Source organism: Rutidosis leptorrhynchoides, chromosome 5, assembly GCF_046630445.1.
Source record: "Rutidosis leptorrhynchoides isolate AG116_Rl617_1_P2 chromosome 5, CSIRO_AGI_Rlap_v1, whole genome shotgun sequence".
NCBI lineage: Eukaryota > Viridiplantae > Streptophyta > Magnoliopsida > Asterales > Asteraceae > Rutidosis > Rutidosis leptorrhynchoides.
Window position 1 is genome coordinate 47,442,032 of NC_092337.1, and position 27,273 is coordinate 47,469,304.

Sequence of the window (27,273 nt, forward strand, 5' to 3'; positions counted from 1 at the left end):
TATACATATATATAATTTCAAGTTATTTAGTAAACGATAGTAACATTTTCAAATTGCTACAGTACCCAAAATGCTACAGTGTTTTCGAAAATCACTATTTGCTACAGTGAAATTGACTTTGCTACAGTGAATTGCTACAGAAAAAATTGACTTTGCTACAGTAACTTTGCTACAGTAAACACTATTTTAAAATGTATTTCAAAAAAATAGTGAGACGATGATTTATAGAAGTAAATGACCAAAACACTCAAATGTATAAGTTATATTTTGAGAGGTATAATTTAGGGATAATCTAAGTCTATATTTTGACAAGTGTACGTGTTACAAAACGTAAAATGCTAGTTTTCTAAGCGTACGAAAATGCGTTTGAAAATCCGGAACCGGGACCCGAGTCAAGAAGAAACGCCCGACGCAACGGACCAAAAATATCTAGTCTACTATGCACAAGAATAAAATATAATATATAAATAATTATATTAATTATTTATATATTTATATTTATTTTATATTATGTCGACAAGCTAGGAGCCAAAACAATGTGAGCTGTCCCTGGTCCTCATGCGAGTCGCATGGCCAGAAGGCCATTTCCATGCGAGTCGCATGACTCCAGATTTCAGGCCAGGTTCTATAAATTGTAACATTTTCTGCCGAGTAAAGAAAGAAAAAAAAAACACACACATACATATTACTCCGTATTTATTTTATTTATTATTTATATTATTATTATTATTATTATTATTATTATTATTATTATTAATAAGATTATTATTAATCTTATTATTTTTTTTATTATTAGTGTTATTATTTTTGCGATACAAAAATAATAATGTACATCAAATATTACGACGGAGTGCTGTCCAAGTAATTTTCAAAATAAGTTTTCGAGCAAGCTAGAGCTAAGGAAATTATGGGTTATTGCCAAGGAGGTTATGGGTAATGTTCGGGGGTATTTTTTGTGAATCAAACCTCGTGTTTATCATCTCAGATGCGTCTACGTGTTTTCCTGCAATATTGTATATCAATATTAAACAGTGAGTTTCATAAGATCCCTTTTACTCTTTACATTTTTGGGCTGAGAACACATGCAAATGCTTTATAAACTAATTTACAATATTTATATGCGTGAGTTCATTTGATCCCTTTTTACATATATTTTTGGGCTGAGAATACATGCGCAGTTTTATAAACTGTTTTACTAAATGGATACAAATACTAAAACTGATTTTGTGTGAGTTTCATATGATCCCTTTTTCAAACTATATTTTTGGGCTGAAAATACATGCAAATGCTTTATTAACCGATATACAATATTTATATGCGTGAGTTTCATAAGATCCCTTTTACTCTCTACATTTTTGGGCTGAGAATACATGCAAATGCTTTATTAACTGATTTACAATATTTATATGCGTGAGTTTCATTTGCTCCCTTTTTAATTGCTTTTGCAATATATATTTTTGGGCTGAGAATACATGCACTTTATTTTAAACGCAATGGATACAAGTACATACTTAATTCTACACTGAGTTTGAACCGAAAATCCCTTAGCTTTGGTAACTAGTAACTGCCAGTTATAAGAACTGGTGGGCGCGAGTAGTAGTATATGGATCCATAGGGCTTGACATCCCCGTCCGAGCTAGAGCGCTAGCCTTTTAACGGACGTATGCTATTTGAGAAGCGTACACGTTGGTTTGCGTGTATTATTAAGATGATTATACAAAGGGTACAAATTATATAAGCATTAAAGTTTAGTTACCAGGGTGCTCAATTTTGTAGAACCGATTGATAAACGTTTCGGATGAAACAACTAAAATCTTGTGATCCACCTTTTATGTAAAACCTATTGATAAACGTTTTGAATAAAACAACTGAACTTTTGTAATCCACATTGATATACGGATTATGTGTAATATTAAAACTATGAACTCACCAACCTTTGTGTTGACACTTGAAGCATGTTTATTCTCAGGTTTCTAGAAGTCTTCCGCTGTTTGCTTATATGTTAGACAAGCTATGTGCATGGAGTCATACATGGCATATTTTTCAAGGAAACATTGCATTCACCAAATCATCACCATGTATCTTATTTTGACTGTACTGTCAACGGAAGTACTATTGTAAACTATTATTTACAGTGATTGTCTATATGTAGAAATCATCAGATGTTGAAAACCTTTGATTTAAATATTCATTTATGGTGTGCCTTTTCAAAAGAATGCAATGTTTACAAAACGTATCATATAGAGGTCAAATACCTCGCAATGAAATCAATGAATGACGTATTGTCCATATGGATTTGGAGCGATCGTCACAGTTGGTATCAGAGCGTTGGTCTTAGCGAACCAGAATTTGCATTAGTGTGTCTAACCGGTTATTGTTAGGATACATTAGTGAGTCTGGACTTCGACCATGTCTGCATGATAAAAGTTGTTGCTTATAATTTTTTTTGTTAGAAATTACCTGCTTATCATTCCTTGTGTGGAAAATTACCTGCTTATCATTTGTAGTCTAGACACACCTTATTGCATGGATTGCATGACTAGTGTATAGACAAAATGAATATCTTAGCGTATCTGTTACTGTTACCTTTACTTGACAGTTTCCGAAAGTTTCTCCATAATTTACGGATCCTTTGTACTATATAAAGGTATTCTATGTAATTAAAATATCATCCGATATCCGAAAATCATTTCACATCGAAAATTATTTATCTAACCGTGTAAGATGAATTCTGCAAGTAATTCGAGTTCTTCGGATTCCGATATGAATTTCCACCTGAGTTCCGAAAGCAGTGTAACCGGAATGAATCAACCAATCAGTCATCACCAATTCTGGATGAATTGGGGATGGGTTCGTAATCAACTTAATCAATGGAGACAAGAGGAAGGCGATCCTTTCCACCAACCGAATTCACCTCTTGGTGAGGAACCTGAGGCACTTACCGGCGAACCCGTTCGAAACACTATCTTCACCCTCATTTCCAGGATATCTCGCAACGATTATATGATAACCAGAATTTTAAACTTTATTCATCCTCTCGTACCAACCGCCAATCATCCCGGAATAATAGAAGAAGTTAACGAGCTTCGCGCTCGAGTTGTGGCTTTGGAGAATATGATGCACAATTTGCAGGCATCACAGGCAGCACCGGTAGCACCATCAGTACCAGCAGCACAACCAACAACAGTACCAGTATCACCAACAACAACATCCGCACCGGAAACCTCAACCTCACAATCTGTTCCACGAGTATCAACCTCATATGCACCGTAGGCACCGAAGAATACTAATAACCATAAACGATGAAGTATTGATTCATAACTTCATTGGAGAAATATCCTGCGACGATTATGTAATCTTTAATATAGAAGAGATTATTCGTTTCTAGTTCCAACCGAAAATCAAATGAGTTTAATAACTCATTAAATCTATATTACATCTGAAGGAAATATACATACATATATTTTCATAAAGATTGTAATTGAAAATCCTTTTGTACAAACTGTTAATGATGAGAATATTTTAACGGGTAGGTAATACCCTAGAAATATATAAATTCCACATTAATATGTTACACTATACATTCTTCAATTCTGATTCAGCAATCATTAACTATACTGCTGAAACCTATAGATATACGTATCTGTTCATCGCAGAATAACCATTTTCATTCAATTTCATATTCTAATTTCGATAGATCAGAATCCAAGTCAAGATTAAATGAAAAACATCACTCTTAGATTCCTACATCTTTCAAAACCATGCTTCGAAACCCATGCTTTGAATTCAGAACAGTACTAGAACATCATATGATTATATTTTGCGTTCAAACCCATCGAAATTCTTGGAAACACTTCAACTAATGAACAAACGAGAAGACAAACCAACTACACGATATCTACGAGAAGAAAGATTTGTACTTATAATCATACATCTGGAAAGCTCTCGAAACCTAAGTAAAACTTTAACACGTATCTGTGATAAATCCTTTAGCATTGTTTTTACCGAAAATAACCTTGCAATTTCTTTTCAAAGTATCCAGTATTATCAATCGTTCAATCAGTTAACGACGACCTTTCAGACTTGTAACTTTGGCATATACGTTTTTGTTATCAGGGAACCTTTCATGTTTCACCACATTAGCAGTAAATTTACCAACAACTTCATTGATTTTTGACCTTCCGAAAAATCTTTATACTCATTGAAACCGTATCATGTACTCATCCACATCTTGTAACGGCAATTGCCATACCAACTATCGGGAATTAGCAATCAGTATCTTGAAATCTTGTAGCACGTCTACGCCAACAGTTATATGTACATATAACGTCTACCTCCTGGACTTACATACTTCGAATGTGAAGTTTCTGAAAAACACCCCAAACTACGAAACTAGTTCTCCGAATTTTGGAAAAATGTTGATGAAGCAGCAAAAACTGTAAACGACCTTAACAGTCAAAAGTTTGATGATAAAGAATAGTATGGTGGTAAAGCAGAGAAAAAGAGAAGGTTTGGAATTGAAAAACGGATTGAGCAGACCATGAAGGAGGCTGTGGACAAATCACAAAGACTAAATCTACCTTCAAAGAATCCAAATGATTCAGAGTCTGCTGAAATCATTAAAGAATACCTTGCTCCTTACACTAAAACCTTTGCGGACAATATTCTTCATCATCATCTTATCTTAAATATTCTAAGATATCATCGTATCTCCCATTATAAATATCCTCCATATTTCTGAAGATATTTTTTGAAACCATTCTTATCTGAAATCATTACCTCTTCGCGCTATCTGTGTTACATCATAAAAGAAACTATTTAAATTTCTAAAATCTAAAAAAAAAAATTCGAAAAAAATGGATGTTTTGAAGTAATGTTGGGAACTGAAGCATGAGTTAGTATAATATAATGACACTTGATCAACGTGATTATATTACAGTAAGTCATGTTGAGTTTCTAATGGAACGTGACAAAGGTTCACAGATCACACCCTCATCATAAACCATGTTACATAACTCTTTCATTCTATATAATCTCTAAATATATCAAGAAAATATATTTCTTGATGATTCGGTCTTTTCCGGATATTCTGGTAATTTGACAAGTCAGATTGTGCCATTACCGTTTCTTTCGTAGAACATTAATTATGTTTATTCTGAAATTCATACCTACGAATTCTGGACCATTATTCGCTTGACTTAAGATCGGGAAGAGAAAACGAAAGCATGAAGCTCCGAAATATAATGGAGAATATAAAGCCCGATAACAACCCCGAAATTACAAACCGTGTATATCAATGCGTATAGCAATATAAAGACACGGGAGAATGAAAAACACTATAACCCCAAGGTAATAGTAGAAGAAAATAACTTCCTCTGGTGGCAGATGAAAAAGAAGAATGAAGGATACGATAGCCAGAAAAATATCAAGAATCAGAACTGGATTAAGCATTTTCACAATCTATTGGGATGTATGAAATAATAAAGAAAATTATAGGAGTTTTGAAAATAAATAAAACGGAAGAGGTCAATTTATAGCAAAATATCGGACGCAGTAATAGAGTCAGATTACGCATTTAATCAAAGAAAATCCTAATTTCCGCAAATTCCGAAAAATCAAATCTTATTTAAATTATGAAGATTTTCTATTCCTTAAAATCCGGAAATCAATCGTTACTACATCAAGAGATAAGACGCATCTCTATTCTCCATTTCACTTGATTACGATAACTTCTCTCATACGCTTCGAGTAATTGGATTATTTTATCCATATTATTCAAACATAGATAAAACTCTATTATCAACTCATATTCGTCATTAAAACATTTTTATTGTTAGCCATGACGACCTCACTCAAATTTCGGGACGAAATTTCTTTAACGGGTAGGTACTGTGATGACCCGGAAATTTTTGACCAAATTTAAACTTAATCTTTGTATGATTAACATTTTCGACACGATAAGCAAAGTCTGTAAAACTGAATCTCAAAATTTTTGAACTACTTTTATATATTTAAATACCCTTCGGTTATTTTCGACGATTCGCGAACAATTATATGTAAATAGATACATATATACTATAACTTGAAAAGGTAACAATGTATTAATTATTTGATACCGTACATTAAATTTATTGGTTTAAATATCTATTTGAATATATATGATAAGTTGAAATATTTATTATTAAAATTTATTTATAAATAACTTCCAATGTGTATTTAAAAACTGATTTATATATATTAAAAAAATATATATACATATATATAATTTCAAGTTATTTAGTAAACGATAGTAACATTTTCAAATTGCTACAGTACCCAAAATGCTACAGTGTTTTCGAAAATCACTATTTGCTACAGTGAAATTGACTTTGCTACAGTGAATTGCTACAGAAAAAATTGACTTTGCTACAGTAACTTTGCTACAGTAAACACTATTTTAAAATGTATTTCAAAAAAATAGTGAGACGATGATTTATAGAAGTAAATGACCAAAACACTCAAATGTATAAGTTATATTTTGAGAGGTATAATTTAGGGATAATCTAAGTCTATATTTTGACAAGTGTACGTGTTACAAAACGTAAAATGCTAGTTTTCTAAGCGTACGAAAATGCGTTTGAAAATCCGGAACCGGGACCCGAGTCAAGAAGAAACGCCCGACGCAACGGACCAAAAATATCTAGTCTACTATGCACAAGAATAAAATATAATATATAAATAATTATATTAATTATTTATATATTTATATTTATTTTATATTATGTCGACAAGCTAGGAGCCAAAACAATGTGAGCTGTCCCTGGTCCTCATGCGAGTCGCATGGCCAGAAGGCCATTTCCATGCGAGTCGCATGACTCCAGATTTCAGGCCAGGTTCTATAAATTGTAACATTTTCTGCCGAGTAAAGAAAGAAAAAAAAAACACACACATACATATTACTCCGTATTTATTTTATTTATTATTTATATTATTATTATTATTATTATTATTATTATTATTATTATTATTATTATTATTAATAAGATTATTATTAATCTTATTATTTTTTTTATTATTAGTGTTATTATTTTTGCGATACAAAAATAATAATGTACATCAAATATTACGACGGAGTGCTGTCCAAGTAATTTTCAAAATAAGTTTTCGAGCAAGCTAGAGCTAAGGAAATTATGGGTTATTGCCAAGGAGGTTATGGGTAATGTTCGGGGGTATTTTTTGTGAATCAAACCTCGTGTTTATCATCTCAGATGCGTCTACGTGTTTTCCTGCAATATTGTATATCAATATTAAACAGTGAGTTTCATAAGATCCCTTTTACTCTCTACATTTTTGGGCTGAGAACACATGCAAATGCTTTATAAACTAATTTACAATATTTATATGCGTGAGTTCATTTGATCCCTTTTTACATATATTTTTGGACTGAGAATACATGCGCAGTTTTATAAACTGTTTTACTAAATGGATACAAATACTAAAACTGATTTTGTGTGAGTTTCATATGATCCCTTTTTCAAACTATATTTTTGGGCTGAGAATACATGCAAATGCTTTATTAACCGATATACAATATTTATATGCGTGAGTTTCATAAGATCCCTTTTACTCTCTACATTTTTGGGCTGAGAATACATGCAAATGCTTTATTAACTGATTTACAATATTTATATGCGTGAGTTTCATTTGCTCCCTTTTTAATTGCTTTTGCAATATATATTTTTGGGCTGAGAATACATGCACTTTATTTTAAACGCAATGGATACAAGTACATACTTAATTCTACACTGAGTTTGAACCGAAAATCCCTTAGCTTTGGTAACTAGTAACTGCCAGTTATAAGAACTGGTGGGCGCGAGTAGTAGTATATGGATCCATAGGGCTTGACATCCCCGTCCGAGCTAGAGCGCTAGCCTTTTAACGGACGTATGCTATTTGAGAAGCGTACACGTTGGTTTGCGTGTATTATTAAGATGATTATACAAAGGGTACAAATTATATAAGCATTAAAGTTTAGTTACCAGGGTGCTCAATTTTGTAGAACCGATTGATAAACGTTTCGGATGAAACAACTGAAATCTTGTGATCCACCTTTTATGTAAAACCTATTGATAAACGTTTTGAATAAAACAACTGAACTTTTGTAATCCACATTGATATACGGATTATGTGTAATATTAAAACTATGAACTCACCAACCTTTGTGTTGACACTTGAAGCATGTTTATTCTCAGGTTTCTAGAAGTCTTCCGCTGTTTGCTTATATGTTAGACAAGCTATGTGCATGGAGTCATACATGGCATATTTTTCAAGGAAACATTGCATTCACCAAATCATCACCATGTATCTTATTTTGACTGTACTGTCAACGGAAGTACTATTGTAAACTATTATTTACAGTGATTGTCTATATGTAGAAATCATCAGATGTTGAAAACCTTTGATTTAAATATTCATTTATGGTGTGCCTTTTCAAAAGAATGCAATGTTTACAAAACGTATCATATAGAGGTCAAATACCTCGCAATGAAATCAATGAATGACGTATTGTCCATATGGATTTGGAGCGATCGTCACATACGCTATGAATTACCAAGAGAATTATTGAGTAGACTTATGTAAGTGCTAGTTTATATCACAGATAGAATTTTGTTGCGCAAAAATACAAACTTAGTTTATGAGACTATTAAGGAAGACACTTAACCACTAGTTTATTTAATGAATAATAAATTAGTTTATAAAAAAATAAAATGTTAAAATATAAATTGTGTGGACCCTACTAATATTTGACACAATCATTTGACATTTTGGATTAATGAGTGTCAAAATCTGATAAAAGCCCAATCACCGTCAAATGGCACTTTTTGGTCAAAAAGTGTACTCTCTCAATGATAGTAAATTCAAAAACTTAATGACTTAAAATTAGATATAGCCATCAACATTACCTAAAACCTTGTAGCTGAAATTATCTTTTATATATAAGTATATATGTATATAATATATGTATATGTATGTATATGTTATGTATGTATGTATGTATACGAGACAGATATGATAAAAATCTTATTTTTTTGCTATTCGTAATTCGTAACAATAAATGAATAATTTACTCCGTAATAATCTAATCTAATTATGAAATATGAAATTTTATAGGTTTGTTTGTTGAAGGGCCTGTTACTGTTGCTACTTCTATCATCAGCGGTTCCACTCCTTGTAAATTTGGTATAGGTGGGAAGCCTCTTTCTATTTCTTAAACCACAAATCTTCACAAAAGATTGTATTTCATCATCTGGGTTATATTTATTTCATAATCTTTTATAATAAAGTTTTGTGCTTGATTTGTAACTATCACAAAAAGTAATAAAATGGGACAAGAAAAGCCTGAATTTCTTGAAGCTGTGCTGAAGGAGACTGTAGATTTGGTAATGGTTCCGTGTTTCTCATTCAATTATTTATTATTATTATTATTATTATTATTATTTTTTTTTTTATTTTTTTTATTTTTTTGATATTATATATATGTGTGTGTTTAATATTGTTGTTGTGCAGGAAAGTATACCCATTGAGGAAGTTTTTGAGAATTTGAGATGTAGCAAAGAGGGTCTCACTAGTACTGCTGCTCAAGAAAGATTAGTCATTTTTGGCCATAATAAACTTGAAGAAATAAAGGTACGCCCCAATTTAATAATTAATACTTTAATAGTATTTTTTGATTCCTTTTTAATTCTATTAGTAAATAAAGTTATAATTTTTAAGTGAGTTTTGAATTTATGATATGGGTATTTCTAGGAAAGCAATCTTTTGAAATTTTTAGGCTTTATGTGGAATCCATTGTCATGGGTTATGGAAGCTACTGCTGTTATCACAATTGGTCTTGCTAATGGAGGAGTAAGAACACTCAACTTTATTATATATAAACTTACACTAGTATTTTTTTTTCTTTCTTTTCTTCTGTTTTTACTCCTTTTTATGTTGAATAAACATTTAAATAACAATTGAAAATAAAATTATGTAGGAAAAACCTCCTGATTGGCAGGATTTTGTGGGTATTATTACTTTGCTAATTATCAACTCCACAATTAGTTTAATTGAAGAAAACAATGCTGGTAATGCAGCTGCTTCTCTCATGTCTCAGCTTTCCCCAAAAGCAAAGGTATCAACATCTAGTTTTTCCATAGTTTTGTATACTCAACATAATAATATGGTTCTCAGTTTTAATTTATTTTATTTATATTTATTTATTTTTGTAGATTCTACGAGATGGGAGATGGAACGAGGAAGATGCTGAAATCTTGGTTCCAGGAGATATAATCAGTATAAAACTTGGCGATATTGTTCCTGCTGATGCTCGTTTGCTCGATGGTGACCCTTTAAAGATTGATCAAGTGGGTGGTCTGCAAACTTGTACACATTTTTCTTAATCGAATTCTTGTATTTTGTATTGTACTGGTGATGTTGTCTTTTGTAGTCGGCTTTAACCGGTGAGTTACTTCCAGTAACAAAAGGTTCCGGAGACGGAGTTTATTCTGGTTCCACGTGCAAACAGGGTGAACTCAAGGCGGTTGTAATTTCCACCGGGGTCCACACGTTTTTTTGGAAAGGCTGCTCATCTTGTTGATAGCACAAATCAAGATGGTCACTTTGAAAAGGTGAGCAAGAAAAGGATTCAAACTTTATATCAAAGGTGTTAGCTTTTTTGTTTTTTTCATTTGGGTTTTGATGTTTTTAGTTTCGTTTAATATCTTGTTAGGTTTTGACTGCAATTGGGAATTTTTGCATTTGCTCGGTTGCTGTTGGAATGGTGATCGAGTTTATTGTAATGTTCCTGATTCAAGATAGGCTATATAGACCTGGAATTGATAATCTTCTTGTACTCCTTATTGGAGGTATCCCGATCGCCATGCCTACCGTTCTTTCTGTAACAATGGCCATCGGGTGTCATCGATTGGCTCAACAGGTTTGTTGACTTTTTCCCATATTTTTAGTGTTTTATAAAATTTGGCGGTTTATGTTTGTTACTTTTACAGGGAGCGATTACAAAAAGAATGACGGCAATAGAAGAAATGGCGGAAATGGATGTGCTTTGCAGTGACAAAACCGGGACGTTGACTTTGAACAAGCTTACCGTTGACAAGAATCTTATTGAAGTCAGTTTGTTGACTTCATTTTTTTTATATATATAAACTTTGTGTGCTTACTTTGAATTTGACATTTGGGTTGACTAAATTAATTAGGTGTTTGCCAAGGGAGTAGATGCGGATACTGTTGTGCTGATGTCAGCACGAGCCTCTAGAACCGAAAACCAGGATGCTATTGATGCTGCAATTGTCAATATGCTTGCTGATCCAAAAGAGGTAATTAAACATTAAATATCATTGTTAAAGAGAATCCATAAAAAAGAACACAATTGTTGTTTATAAGGTGGAAAAACGCGAAAAAATCAATATATAAGATAAAGTGACAAACCCAAAAGCTAAGAAACGATAATTTTGAGAAATCAATCTTATTCTATCAGTCGCTGAAGAGAATCCATAAAAAGAACGCAAATGGTGTTTAAAAGGTGGATAATTTTGTACGGAACAAGGTTTAGTTTTCAATATTTACATTAAATTTGTTTGTTCTTGTTTATATATAGGCACGTGCCGGAATTCAAGAGCTGCATTTTCTGCCGTTTAATCCTACCGATAAAAGAACAGTATTGACTTATTTGGACAATCAGGGTAAAATGCACAGAGTCAGCAAAGGTGCCCCCGAGCAGGTCTGTTTGCATATATGTATCAACTAGTGGAGGAGCCCTCGCTCCGCGTCGGGACTCCGTTTCGGATATAATTTGTTGTGTTTGGTTCGTAAAATTATTTCGTGTTTAACGGTTATGTCGGTTAAACCTATCTCAAGTCGTACGAAAATTTAAAGGCGGTTAAAAATTTAGGTGGATTTGTTGGGGAGTTTTATGGAAAATAAAGAAGTTACGATTTGGCCCTTGAACTTTAACTTTAGACCCCTATGGAGTTTACATTTTTTACCCTAGGTATTTACATTTGGCGCCCTAAAGTTTATAATGGTTGTCAATGTTTAGTGTGTTGTCATTGTGGGTACAACCTTTTTGCACGACGTATAAACGATTAAAGTATGGGGAAGAACTATTCATAAAGCCTTTGTCTATATATATATATATATATATATATATATATATATATATATATATATATATATATATATATATATATAGTTAATTTATAATAAGAAAAAAAGTTAATAATAAAGTGAAAAATTATATGGTTGATTTAATAATAATAATAATAATAATAATAATAATAATAATAATAATAATAATAATAATAATAATAATAATAATAATAATGAATAGTTGTTAGTTAGTAAAAATTATGGAATCGATTTATAATGAATGAGAAGTGTAATGGTTAAAGTATAAAATGTGAAAACTATGTGGTAAGTTTGTAAAAGCTATAAAGGTAAGCGTTATAAAGGGCGGGATTGAATTGTGAAAATATAAAAAATTTGAGGGGCGTTTGTGAAACTATTGAGAGCTGCTATTCATTTGAACTATATCTTTTAGATATATAGAGTAATTATATGACAAAAAAAAATGTTTAATTGCATTTTTTTTAATATTGGTTTAGATCTTGAATCTTGCACACAACAAATCAGATATAGAACACAGAGTTCATTTCGTCATTGATAAGTTTGCAGAACGTGGGTTACGGTCACTTGCTGTTGCATACCAGGTGATTCATTACGTTTTCTTTTACACAATTTACTTTATTTGTTTGTGCACGTCTTTTGTCTATTCTTGATTGTTAATTGTTCCCTTTTTCTGTTTTTGTAAAAATAGGAAGTTCCCGAGGGACGAAAAGACAGTCCCGGGGGCCCTTGGCAGTTCATCGGGCTCATGCCGCTCTTCGATCCACCTCGACATGATAGCGCCGAAACTATTCGAAGGGCTTTGAATCTTGGAGTGAATGTTAAAATGATCACAGGTGTTTTTCTTTAAGTTGATTTTTTTGATACCCTGTTTTGTAACAACCACGTTTTCAATTTTTTACCCGTTAGTCGACCCGCTCATTTTGTCACCTCTGTCAAATACTCAATCTTTATGACAATGAACAGGGGATCAATTAGCCATTGGAAAAGAAACGGGTCGACGCCTTGGGATGGGAACCAACATGTATCCTTCCTCTGCTTTACTCGGTCAAATTAACGACGAGTCAATTGCCTCTTTACCCATCGACGAACTTATCGAGAAAGCCGACGGTTTCGCTGGTGTTTTCCCTTGTACGTTTTTTTTTTCTTTTGACAAAATATCACAAATAGTCCCTGTGGTTTGTATCAAAAATCACGGGTAGTTCCTATACTTTTTTTTGACAAAATATCACAAATGGTCCCCATGATTTACATTTGAATCACCGGTGGTCCTGTGTGGTGCATTTTTTCGTCAAGGATGGTCCTGTATATATTCACCATAGGGACCATTCAAAATGCAAACCACAGGGAGCATCCATGACTTAAAAAATACAGGGATCACCTGATTTCCAATACAAAACACGTGGACCATTCATGATATTTTGTCTTTTTTTTTTTTTAATTTAATTTTATAAGAAGGAAATAGATATGTAATGTTTAATAAGATACTTAAAAGTTAAAACTACCCTTGTATTACTTACAGAACATAAATACGAAATAGTAAAACGTTTACAAGCTAGGAAACACGTATGTGGAATGACCGGAGATGGAGTAAATGACGTTCCTGCCCTTAAAAAGGCCGATATCGGGATTGCTGTTGCCGATGCCACTGACGCAGCCCGCAGTGCGTGCGATATAGTCCTAACTGAGCCCGGGCTTAGCGTCATCATTAGTGCCGTTTTAACCAGTAGAGCCATTTTCCAAAGGATGAAAAATTACACGGTAATGTCCCTTTGTTTTGTATCTTTCACAAAGTATCGTTATTTATAATAAATTTTGTTGAACCTAAACGTGTTTTCTTTTGGCAGATCTATGCAGTTTCAATTACTATTTGTATTGTGGTAAGTTATTTTGTGTCGTCACGTGTGCGTATTTCATGTTTATTTCCAAAATGTTGATCTTTTATGTTGTTTGTGCTCTTGTCAGCTCGGTTTTATGTTGCTTGCATTGATATGGAGATTCGATTTTCCACCTTTCATGGTTCTTATCATCGCAATCCTTAACGGTGGTTCGTGCCTTATTCTGAGTTCTCTACTTCATTTTTGGTATATAACGAGTTAGGAAGCCCACGCGTTGCGGCGTGGGTAATAATGTTTTTTAAAAAGCAATTTTTTTAAATTAAAAATGGGAAAAGGACAAATTAGCTGATGTCGGCAGGTACTATTCATTGCATTTCAAGTGTTAGTGTAAGGTATAATAATATAATATAATATAATTTGTATTGATTACACAACTTGGTTTCCTACTTATTTCAATTTCAGGAACCATAATGACTATATCGAAGGATCGCGTGAAGCCGTATCCGCTTCCAGATAGCTGGAAACTGGCCGAAATTTTCACGGCCGGGGTTGTACTCGGTACTTACTTAGCCATGATGAGCGTTATATTTTTCTGGGCGGCTTATAAAACGGATTTCTTCCCGGTACGTACATTTATACTTGCATCTAAACGCATACATATTTTTGGTTTATGTTTACTAAACCTTGTCACCAAACATCTCAGCATACATTTGGCGTGCCTACTCTCGAGAAAACAGCTCACGATGATTTTCGAAAGCTGGCGTCAGCGATATATCTTCAAGTCAGTACAGTCAGCCAAGCCCTCATTTTTGTTACGAGGTCTCGTAGCTGGTCGTTTGTTGAACGTCCTGGTTGGCTGCTTGTTATTGCTTTTGCTGTTGCTCAATTGGTACAAAATAGTTGTTATACTTGTATTTACCTTTTTATTACGACGAGTGTTAAACTATATTCATTTTGTTTGTACCAGATTGCTACATTAATTGCAGTTTATGCCAATTGGGCCTTTGCTGCGGTCGAAGGAATCGGGTGGGGATGGGCCGGTGTAATCTGGCTATACAATATCGTCTTTTACTTCCCGCTCGATCTTATAAAGTTCTTTATTCGATACGTTCTTAGTGGACGGGTTTGGGACCTTATCGAGCGGAGGGTATGTGTCAAGTGTCAACATCTTGTGATTTGAAGTCTTACATAAACACATTTCTTTTGGAAAGCGTTGAATCGTTAATTACATTTGTTTTTTTCCGTTTAGATTGCTTTCACGAAACAAAAGGACTTCGGTAAGGAACAACGTGAGTTACCATGGGCTCATGCGCAACGAACCCTTCATGAGCTTGAAGTTCCCGACACCAAAATGTTTGGTGATCGTACAAATGTTACCGAACTTAACCACATGGCAGAAGAAGCCGAACAGAGAGCAGAAATCGCAAGGTTATTGACGTTTTCCAGAAGTGTGATAATTTACAACTCAAAGAGACAAAGATATGTGCTTTAACAGTTTCCTTATTTCCATTACATTTCCGAGAAGGTAATCTATATCTATAGTTTCTATTAAAGTTCTAAAATGATGATGTCATAAATAAACATTTTTCAAGCTTAAAAAAATTCAAAAAGAAATTAAAAAATTCTTAGGGCACCATAATGATGTCATAAATAACAATTAATCTTAATTATATACACTTAATTAATAACACAACAACAACAACAACAATACCCAATCCCACAAAAGTGGGGTATGGGAGAGGTGGGTGTAGACAATCATTCCTCGTACCCTAGATTAGAAGGAAGTCGCTACTCCACCCGCGAGTATAGAACCCGCGCCTAGATAAGGTCGTCCCTCCCTCTACTCTAGAGCAAAAGAGATTGCTTCCAAAAAGGACCTCCGGCCGGATGTGCTCATAAAAACGAAATAGATAGGGCAAAAGATACGTACCTGTAAGGGTTATGTGCGCCTAGCAAGATGCAACCAAACACAGTAACCAAAAAGGGAACACAAATAGCAGTATTGCACAACAGTAGGGCAAATAGCATGAATCATATAGAGCGCAAAACCATTTAAAATCAAGTAGACATACAGACAAACAAAATAAATAAATATATATATATATATATATATATATATATATATATATATATATATATATATATATATATATATATATATATATATATATATATACACGCACCACACATAAGCATGGATAAAAACCCATGCTTAAACATATATACATATAGATAAATTCGTAGATATATATACCTAGGTACAGAAACAAGACAGACAATCATACATACACCAATACATGTTACTTAGATACATAGATACATATATAGATACACACATATGCAACGGTACATGTATATAGCCTAAATACATATAAATAGATACAGGTGCATATATACTATGTGGAGGGGTATATATAGTGTAACTATAGAATAACTAGTTATAGTTATGTATGTAGTTGTACAATAAATGTAATAAAAACATTGAAAAAAAAAAAAAAAAAAAAAAAACTTACTCAATTATCCTAATTCTACTCCTCCACAGGCTCCTATCAAAAGTCATGTCCTCCGTCAGTATAAGCTCTTTCATGTCCAGCTTCAATCTATCCTCCATCCTACGTCTAGGTCTACCCCTTCTCCTTACGCCGCCAACGGCGAGGGTCTCGACTCTCCTAACCGGGGCTAAAATTGGGCGCCTCCTGACATGCCCAAACCATCTAAGTCGTCCTTCCCTAAGTTTGTTGATGATGTTCCCAACTTCCAATTTCTCCCTAAAAACTCCATTTGGTATCATATCTAGCATGGTCTTACCACACGTCCATCTAAGCATCCTCATTTCTGCCACCTCCATTCTCCTCTCTTGGGCCTTCGTCATTGGCCAACACTCTGATCCGTACAACATGGCTGGTCTGATTGCCACCTTGAAGAATTTCCCTTTCAGCTTAAGGGGCACCTTCTTGTCGCACAACACCCCTTTCGCAGCCCTCCACTTCAACCATCCTACACGTATACGATGCGTCACGTCCTCATCTATCCTTCCCGAATTGTGAAGCATCGAGCCTAAATATCTAAAGGACCCTTGCGGGGGTAAAATCTGATCCCCAATTCGGATATCCACTATATCGTCGTGTTCCTCTTCACTCTTCTTGAAATCACATCTAAGGTACTCCGATTTAAGTCTGCTAATCCGTAGGCCATTTGATTCTAAGGCGATCCTCCATTGCTCAAGCCTTCTGTTAAGCTCATCCTGGGAATCCGAAACTAATACAATATCGTCGGCGAAAATCAGGCACCATGCGATGTTGTCTTGTATCCTATGAGTCAACTCGTCTAGGATCAAAGCAAAAAGATAAGGGCTAAGGGCAGATCCTTGATGTAGACCTACCTCAACAGGGAAAAACTCCGTGTTTCCTACCGCCGTGCGTACACGAGTCTTCGCCCCCTCGTACATATCTCTAATAGATCTTATATATCTACTTGGGACACCCCTAACATTAAGCGTCTTCCAAATCAGCTCACGCGGGACACAATCATAAGCTTTTTCCAAGTCTAAGAATGCCATGTGTAGGTTCTTTTGTTTTTCCCTACACTTCTCCATAAGGCTTCTAACTATGTGAATCGCTTCCATCGACGAGCGACCTGGCATGAAACCGAATTGGTTCTCTGAAACCTTTGTCTCGCGTCGGAGCCTCGTCTCCATCATTCTTTCCCAAAGCTTCATAGTATGACTAAGTAACTTTATGCCTCTATAATTACTACATATTTGCGCATCTCCCTTGTTCTTGTAAATAGGAATAACCTCACTGAGTCTCCATTCCATAGGCATATTTGCGCTTCTAAACGTCGTGTTGAAAAGGTTTGTCAACAATCTAACCCCATCGCCTCCTAGGCACTTCCACGCCTCAATCGGAATTTGATCCGGTCCTACTGCTTTGTTTCTCCCCATCTTTCGTAGGGCCAATCTAACTTCCTCCTCGTTAATCATCGTGCAGAAACAGTTGTTTTGAAACTCCCGAACCTCGTGGGATTCACCGTTCCGCTCTGGTCTTCCCCTACCGAAAAGAGATGCAAAATAATCTTCCCATCTTTTCCTAATAAGATCTTCTCTTACTATACTTTGACCCGCTACATCCTTGATATATTTGATGTTACCTAAGTCCCTGCTTCTTCGCTCCCTAGCTTTGGCTATCCTATATACGTCATTAGCTCCCTCTTTAGAGTCTAGTTTCCTATATAAATCTTCGTATGCTTTGTCTTTTGCAATTGCTACGGCCTTCTTTGCTTCTCTTTTAGCTTCTTTATATCTTTCTTCTACCCTAGTTCTCTCTTCATGTGACCCTTCTCCAAGAGTAATGAGCTCCCTAAACCTCGCCTGCTTTAAAGCGACTTTCGTTTGGACATCGTCACTAAGCCACCACGACTCTCTTCTACTCTTATGGGCTCTCGATGTCCCCGTAGCCATTCCTAAGGTCTCTTTTGCCACATCTCTGATAGTGGACGCCATGCGATTCCATAACTGGTCTGCTTCTGTAGGGGCAACGTTATCCCCTTCTACACTCAATCTCTCAACAACATTCGCTCTAAAAGTCTCCGCATTCGCTCCATAGAGGTTCTTCCAAAGGATTCTAGGTTGTACAACCCTAGCCCTCCTGCCAACTCTTCCCTTAGTGACTAGGTCCATGACCAGCAATCTGTGCTGGGAGGAGCACGTCAAAGCTGGAAGGACCTTACAGTCCCTACAGGTCCTAAGTTCCCCTTTACGAAGAAGCAAAAAGTCAATCTGGGTGCTACGATCCCCGCTATGGAAAGTGGCTAACTGAGCATCCCTCTTCTTGAAGAAAGAGTTTGCTACCACCAACTCGTGGGCAATGGCAAACTCAAGAATTGAGCGCCCCTCTTCATTTCTAGGACCAAACCCAAAGCCCCCATGGGCTCCCTCATAACCTTCTGTCTCCGCTCCTATATGTCCATTCAGATCACCACCTATAATCAGTCGATGGTCCGCTGGGCACCCCCTCACCACCTCATCTAACAATTCCCAGAAACTCTTCTTTTCGGCATCACCTAAACCCGCATGAGGTGCGTATGCACTAATGACCGTGAAAGTCTCCTCAATAATTAAACTAACCGACATAATCCTATCGCTAAACCTACCCACGTCAACAACGTTATCTATATGTAGTTTACCTAAAAAGATACCTACCCCGTTCCGTGCTATCCTAGAACCCGAGTACCACAACTTATAGTCCTCAATCTCTATCGCCTCTTCACCCTTCCATCTAGTCTCTTGAACACACACAATGTCTACATTACTCTTACGAAAGGTATCAACGAGCTCAATCCTCTTACCAGTCAAGGTTCCTATATTCCAGCTACCCACTCTAATCCTACCAAGGGTGGCTACCCTACAACCACCTCTAACCCCTCTAGGCCTACCCGCCCCTAAATTAGGAGAACATGACCTCAAGTGACCATAAGTACGCGTAGGATCTATATTACTTTATTCACTAAAAAGGTGACCCAGTACAAGTAAAAAAAAAATGAATAAGTTAAATTCGTATAAAAAACTAAGAAAAATAGTGTCCAATTATTAAGTGTAAGGGTATGGGAATATCTATATTACCAGTTAATTAAAAACTAAATAAATGAAGATGGTATAAGTCAGTTTCAGATTCAATTGCTACCAGCAAAAAATTATGGATAACAGTAACAGTAAAAAAAAAACAAAATAAAGAATAATAATAATACTTAATAATAATAAATAATAGTGAATGATACAGATAATAATTAAGTTAAAGTTATACAAATTTACTAGGTCTAAAAACTAATAATATAATACAAATTAATATAATACGGAGTATATAAGTAGCATAAATAATTAAAGGGATAGAAATTAAACACCAGGAAAGACTATAATGGAGACTATTATGTTTATATAAAGATGATAATGATAATATAAATTGAAATCACCTTCGACTATAAAGGATGTACCAAAGACAAAAGGGTTAAACAATTTAAAGGAGCGTATAAAGGGATAGAAACAAGAACCAGTCGGAAAAATAATTTTCCGGTATCAGTTGGCCGGCGAAAGGTCAATTCCGACAAAGAGCTTCTAGCGGCGCGTGGATATCCCGTTTCCGGCAAAAACAGGTTTCGTTGGGATCGCAAAAACAAATTGGATTAATTGCTAGTGGAGGTGTCTTTTAATCTACAATTGTTTATCGTATAAATCTAGAAGTTAAGAGTATAGATGCTTTTTTGTTTTAAGAACCGTTGGGAGAGAACAAGTAGGAGAGAGAGTTTGGGAGAAATAATAAAAACACGATTAATAACAATTAAAGGTAAAATGATAATGATGAAAAATAAACGCAAAAGAGATATAACTTGAACAATTATTCTGTTTCTAAATTTATAAAATTTTCTCGTGTATATTATTTAGTCAGAATTTGAAAACAATATCACCTACCTTCATATTAATGGTTTAGCATTCTCTCCTTAAAAATCTTTGATTATTTCGGATCATATGTTCCAGGTAAAATATTTGTGGTACTCTTTTGTTTTCATTATTTGTTATATGCATTTTATTAACTTCAATCATTTGTATCAAGTATGTTAGTCGGAATCTGTGGTTCTACGGGTCATGAAACTAAATGACTTCAGCATTTACATTCACTTAATACCTAAAACATATCATTAAACTATTTCCTTTAATCAAACCCTTGATTCCACGGGTCATTTCACTAGTATAAAGTGTATGGCAACCAATTAATATATTCCATGCGTTTTGTAAGCTGAAAAAGATACCAAATTCTAATAAGTAATTCATGAAAACGCTAACCTAATTAGTATAAAATTGCAAACCATATCACACTCAAATCACAAATCAATATCTTCAAATCAATATATCAATATATACTATAAAATGAAAAGTTGTTTCCAAGTTTATAAATAATAAGCATACATAAACGACTAAGTATTGAATTACTTTCCTATTAGATAAATGATATTAATGCATAAAGTAATCAGTAAATACTCGTTAACATGATTTCGTAGATAAAAAGTAAACCATTATCAACATTAACAATAAGTTCCTACTAATTAACATTATAAACTAATCTATTATTAAATTTACTATCCTTAATCGCACCTTCAATCTACCTTCCTTAATCCCTTTAGTTAGGTAAAGCACAACATAAACACAAATTGATTTGACAATACATATTGGAAAATCTAACCAAGGTCTTCCATTGGGCTTCATTGAGGAGCATTTTCCTTGAAACGGGCGATGACTCCTTATAAAGCTGATAATTTCCAGCCACGAGCACACCAAATATCTGCCGGATTCTAAGACGAACTTCAAACAAATAAGCATCTTTTCGGACATTGATCACAACAATGTTGTCATCAAGAATTCCCACATAGACATTCAACAACACATTTGTCAATAGTTTGAAATATATTTTAATTCGAGATCTGACCCCATGGTTTATTATTTCATTACGACGATGAGACTCTGTTAATTCTCCTTGCGTAATATTTAAGTTTTTTGCATTTGAGATTTAAGAAAATTCTAGTTTGCTCTAAGATCCTCTGCATGAAATCTGAAGCCGATAATGTTCAGATCCACTGCACAAAATCTAAAGCTGATAATGTTCAGATCCTCTGAGAGCAAAATGGAATTTTCTTAAATCTCGAGTTGTACAAAATTTAAATGTTACACAAGGAGAATTAACAGAGCGTTGCCACCATTATGGAATAACTAAACCTTGGGGTCGAGGTCTCAAATTATGATGGATTTCAAACTATTGAAAAATATGTTGTTGAATGTTAATGTGGAATTCCCAGTGACACTATTGTTGATGCTAGTTGAATGATCATTGTCCGAGAAATTTTTTTCTTTGTTTGAGGTTCATCTTAGAATTCATCAGATATTTGGTGTTCGTGGCTGGAAATTATCATCTTTATTGGGAGTCATCGCCCATTTTAAGGAAAACGCTCTTCGATGAAGTCGCATGGGAGACTTTGGTTATATTCTTCAATAGTTATACTCAAGCAATTTGTGTTTTTGTTGTGCTTTAGCTGGATGAGTGGATTAAGGATTGTAGATTGCATGTGGTATTGAGGATAGATTAGTTTTTTAATGTTAATTGGTAGGAATCTATTGTTAATTTTTACAATGGTTTACTTATTGTCTAAAATCTTGTTAACGTTTTTGCAAAAGAGTATATACTGGTAACTTAGGTAATGATATCATTTACCTGAGAGGAAGGTAATTCAATACTTATTCTTTTACGCATGCTTACTATTTATAAACTTGAAGCTTCTATGAATTTTATCGTATGTATTGATTTAAAGAACTTGATTTGAATGTGATGTGATATGTAGTTTTATACTTATTAGGTTAGCGTATTCATGAATTACTTTTGGCAGGCTGGTTTCTTTTTCAGTGTACAAAACGCATGGAATATACTGATCGGTTGACAGACTTTACATGTTACCTTCTGAGAAATGTTTAGAGCTGAAATTAGAAAAGTGTTAAGCCAAACGGAGTGCTAATTTCCATTACCCCAAACATATGTATTAATCTTGTTTAAGTCCTTATAGAGCGTTCATTACCCCAAACATTTCATGAATGTTGATCTGTGTTGCGGTGTTTATTAGTTTGAGAGAATTGCATACATTGAAGGGTCACGTTGAATCAGTTGTTCGACTCAAGGGTCTAGACATAGAAACGGTTCAAAAAACATATGCCGTCTAAGACACTAATGTCGTTAGTTTGTGAGTTACCTTTAGAACAATTGTTTTTCGCGAGGTTATTTTCTTAGTTTTTTTTTTTTTCCCATGTACTTGTGAACTGGGAAAAGGAGAACCTTTATGTGTCATAATTTGTTGTCAATATGAACAAAGGCTTTTTGGGTCTGAAATTTTTAGGCTTACTAGTTTGTACTTTGTGCAGTTCTTAATTTTTATGATCACCAACTCATTTGATGATTGTACTTTGGTGTAGTCATTAAGATCATGCAAATAATACGAGTTTAAACTCATGTTCCCATAGTAAAAAAGGTTGAACATAATTTTTATGATAGTAAAACTCTTAACAAAACTCAGACCAAGAAATTAATGATTTTTAACCATTTTTAGATTAATGGAATGGAATTATATTTTAATACAGTTATAATTATGTTACTGGTATTGTTTTTTTTTTTTAAATCGATTGAATTTATTTTTTGTGATATAGCAAACAGTGAGACTGTGAGAGATTGTTACAAAGAAGAAAAAATTTGATTTCACCTTTCAATTATGATTTCGAAGTAGTAAACTTTTTTAGAAAATATTCCATTTTAACTAATCTGTATGTAGAACTAACATGTAAAGACACATTAAACTTTCACTATTGTATTAGAGAAATCACAAGGCCACACCAAATCTATCATATTGTACATATGCAGGGAAGGCCACATATTCCCAGTTCATGACTCCATGTAAATAATGCATGTCCAAGTAGTGGGTGTACAACCAAACTAGATATGAAGGTAAAAATGAAAACAACGAAGAATGATATTTTGTTAGAGAAGAAAGGTGACGGATTTCAAGATTTTGTTTCTCATCCCCTGGGCCGCCGGTCCAAAATCAGTTCGGTGGTCACCTCCGGGTATTTTCTTTGTACGGCGTTTTTGATGACTAGATATGTAAATGAGATCTGACGAGGTCCATTCAAGTAAATTTCTCTAGTTACTTAGGAGGATATTTTGGGAAGACGAAATTAGACCATTTTTTTTCCCCCTGTATGATAGTGTATTATGTTAAGTGAGGGTTCAGAAAAGTTTAGTTCTTAAGTAATCTGATGACAGTTTTCAATCTTTGTTCAATCATTTTAAATAAGTGACAACGTGTCGTTAACATGATAGCAAGTTGTTAGTTGGGAGGAATCTAAACAGGCCTTAATTTCATGATATTTCTAGTACCATAGTCCATAAATATAAATAACTCCATAATATGACAAACACGATTATCACACTACTATAAAAGGGGAATGTGGAATCCTACAAGTTATCTACGGACTACATCGACAAATGAGGTATAAAAGAGCACGGTGCTTGATCACTGCCACATTAAAATAAAAATAAAAAAAAGGAGAAAAACAAAGAAACTTGCCACAAAAGAACGAATCCAAAGTCAATCCGTAAATCCATATAATTACAGATCACAACATGTTTTGCTCGTAACTGATCAATTGTAAAAACTCCTAATAGTTAATCACGCCTATATTAGCTACGGGTAAAAATTTCATAATTTTATAATTTTAGAACTTCATCAGAACTCTATACAGTATTTCAACTATATACGGAGTACATTTTAAGAGGAAGCATAAATTGAATAATAAACACTCATTTCGCTCAAAGGGTTAAAGGGAGAACCTAATTCTCTATGGGTCAATGTATCGACAAGACGGGAATTTCGTTTGGAAACTCTTTTGTGAAACAGGTTGGAGACGGATCCACCATTCCGTTTTGGGATGATCTCACCGGACGAGCTCGAGATGATTTGTTTTTACTAACTAATCTTATTAATTTGTATGACAAACATGATATAAACTCGGATATGCGTGGTATTGGAAGGTAGCTACGAATGGCGTGTTTACTACCAAAAAAGTAGCAAGTCTGATCGATGATCAGTCTATTGGGAGTTATGGCATAGGTTCAGAAACAATGAAAAACAACTTGGTTCCGGGAAAGATTGAAGTTTTCGTTTAGAGAGTTAAAAAACGCATCCCGATGCGTATTGAACTCGATAAACGGGGTATTGATTTCGATTCCATACTATGTCCCCTTTGTGATGATACCGTTGAATCAATTGACCATTCGTTAATCCTTTGCCGTCACGTCTTTGAAATATGGGAAATGGTTTACAAGTGGTGGGGGATTTGGTCGGTAACAAACTTAAGTATAAATGAAGCATTTCAAGGAAATTGTTCGCTTTCAATGTCTTTCGAGGGTCGAAGAATTTGGCAAGCCGTGAAGTGGTCACGTGCGTATCTCTTTTGGAGTAATCGAAATAAAAAAGTATTTTCAAATAAATGTTGGAACTGTCCTACCGCATTGATGGAGATTCAACTCAAAACTTACAAATGGATTTCTACTAAAATAAAGAACGTGAAGATCGATTGGTTATAATGGTTGAGTAATCTGATGATTTATCTTACATAGTCGCTTTTGATTATATAGTGCTTTGTAATTGGTTTGTATTTCCGTGTCATAGTTGCCCACTCCGCAACTACATTGTTAGTCATTCGTGGTTTCTTCTTGTATCGGCTTCTAGTCTATGTCGCGTTTATTTGTACACGGGGTCGGGTCACCTACAACCGGCTTGACCCCTTTCGTGTTACTTAAAAAATTTTTTCTTGCGTTTTGAAAAAAAAGGTTGAAGGGAGATGGCAAGTGCTTTTCCTTGAGTGGATCCTAAGGGGTTGATGGTGTTGGCTAAAACAGAGGGAGAGGTGAGCCACGAGGCATGCTCGCTTCTGCATTTTTGTTCAAGTTCCAGATATTCTCAATCGTTTTTTTAGTGGGGAGAAATAGTGCGTGAATGCCGATTCTCGGACGGGGGAATCGTTCCTCTCAAAATAAAAAGAAGCTAGTTCTAGTAAATTAGATAGTTTTATGATATATGTAATAATTATATTTTTATATTAATATCTTTTATTTGTTAAAATAATAATTAAGATAATACTAAAATAATGATAATAATACTAATAATTAGATTTAATAACGATATTGATAATAATAAGTTTGGTAATGACATTAGTCATTTTATTTGTAGTAATAAAATTTATAATATTAATCATATTGATGAAACAATATTAATGATAATAATAATAATAATAATAAAATGATATTACTAATAATAAAAATAATAATAAAAATGATAATTTTAATAAAAAATGAAAGTTTTGATAATTTTTAATTATAATTTTAATAATAATAATAATAGTAATAATTGAGGATCGTGGCTCTGATGTTGGCCTCTCTATGTTATTAGTTGATTTTCAAAATGCCTTCAATCTAGTTGATCGTACGGTCATGTTACGTGAAGTTCGCCGCCTTTGTCCGAGCATTTCTCGGTGGGTTGAATTTTGCTACTCTAATCCAGCCAGATTGTATTATGGGAACCACACATTATGGTCCTCTCAGGGGGTGCAACAGGGTGATCCCCTTGGTCCGCTGCTTTTTGCTTTGGTCCTACAACCCTTGGTTTCTAAAATCAGAGATAATTTTGAGGTTTGTATTCAGGCGTGGTATTTGGATGATGGTACTATTATTGGGGACACTTTGGTGGTGGGGAAGGTTTTGCATTTGATTATGGAGGATGGGCCTCGTTTTGGGCTGCATCTCAACGTTGAAAAAACGGAAATTTTCTGGCCTACGGAGGACCCTCGCAGCAGGCAAGTAGGTGTCTTTCCTCCTAATATTGCTCGGCCTTTAAATGGTGTTAAGTTGCTTGGGGCCCCCGCAAGTTCCGATCCTGGTTTTAGTAGTGAACTGGTGATGCAAAGGGTGACCAAGTCCATTGCGCTTATGGATAAGGTTGCTAAGCTTGATGATCCTCAGTGTGAGTTGTTGTTGCTTAGGGCATGTACGGGAGTTTCTAAACTCTACTTTTCCTTGCGTACTTGTCCTCCTAGTATATTTGAGGCGGCTCAACGCGCTTTCGATGGAGCTCTTCGATCTTCCTTGGAGCGTATTGTTACTGCTTCAGGGCCTGGGTTTGGTGATTGGCAGTGGCGGCTTGCCACCTTCCCATTTGCATTTGGAGGGCTTGGTGTTTATTCTGCGGGAGATGTTCGTCATTATGCTTTTCTGGCTTCTCGATTACAGTCTGCTGGATTGCAGACCAAGCTCCTACGTCATGCGGGTATTGTTGGTCTTGGTCGTGCTTTTGAAGATGCATTGGGTCTGTTTAATAAAACGGTTGGGTTTGATATTTTAGGTAATCCGAGTGAGGTCGCTGCCCCAATACTCATGAAGAAATTGGCAGATGTTTATTTCACAAAGGTTACCGCTTCTGCAGAATCCACTTTTTCGTTATCTCCCCGACAATTGGCCTTATGGAAATCACAGCAGAGTGATCACACCTCTGCTTGGCTAAGGGCAGTCCCTATTTTGGGGTTGGGTCAGACGATGAACGCAAAGACTTACCGATGTGTGTTGTGCTACCGGTTAGGTGTTCCATTGTTCTCTATCTCGACGGCATGCTCTGCCTGTTCAAGGGTTTTTACTGG

General features: G+C 34.8%; 1 protein-coding gene and 1 pseudogene across 1 annotated transcript; one reads left to right on the forward strand and one right to left on the reverse strand.

The window, feature by feature from the left end:
• Nucleotides 1–9,362: 9,362 nt before the first annotated feature.
• On the forward strand, nucleotides 9,363–22,824 carry LOC139848594 (plasma membrane ATPase 1-like; annotated as a pseudogene).
• Nucleotides 17,600–21,378, reverse strand: LOC139848595 (uncharacterized). The gene is made up of 4 exons (XM_071838320.1): nucleotides 21,153–21,378; nucleotides 18,332–19,436; nucleotides 17,869–18,184; nucleotides 17,600–17,722 (listed from the first exon to the last, which is right to left on the reverse strand). The coding sequence occupies exons 1-4, from the start codon at nucleotides 21,376–21,378 to the stop codon at nucleotides 17,600–17,602; spliced, it is 1,770 nt and encodes a 589-aa protein (XP_071694421.1).
• Nucleotides 22,825–27,273: the final 4,449 nt, after the last annotated feature.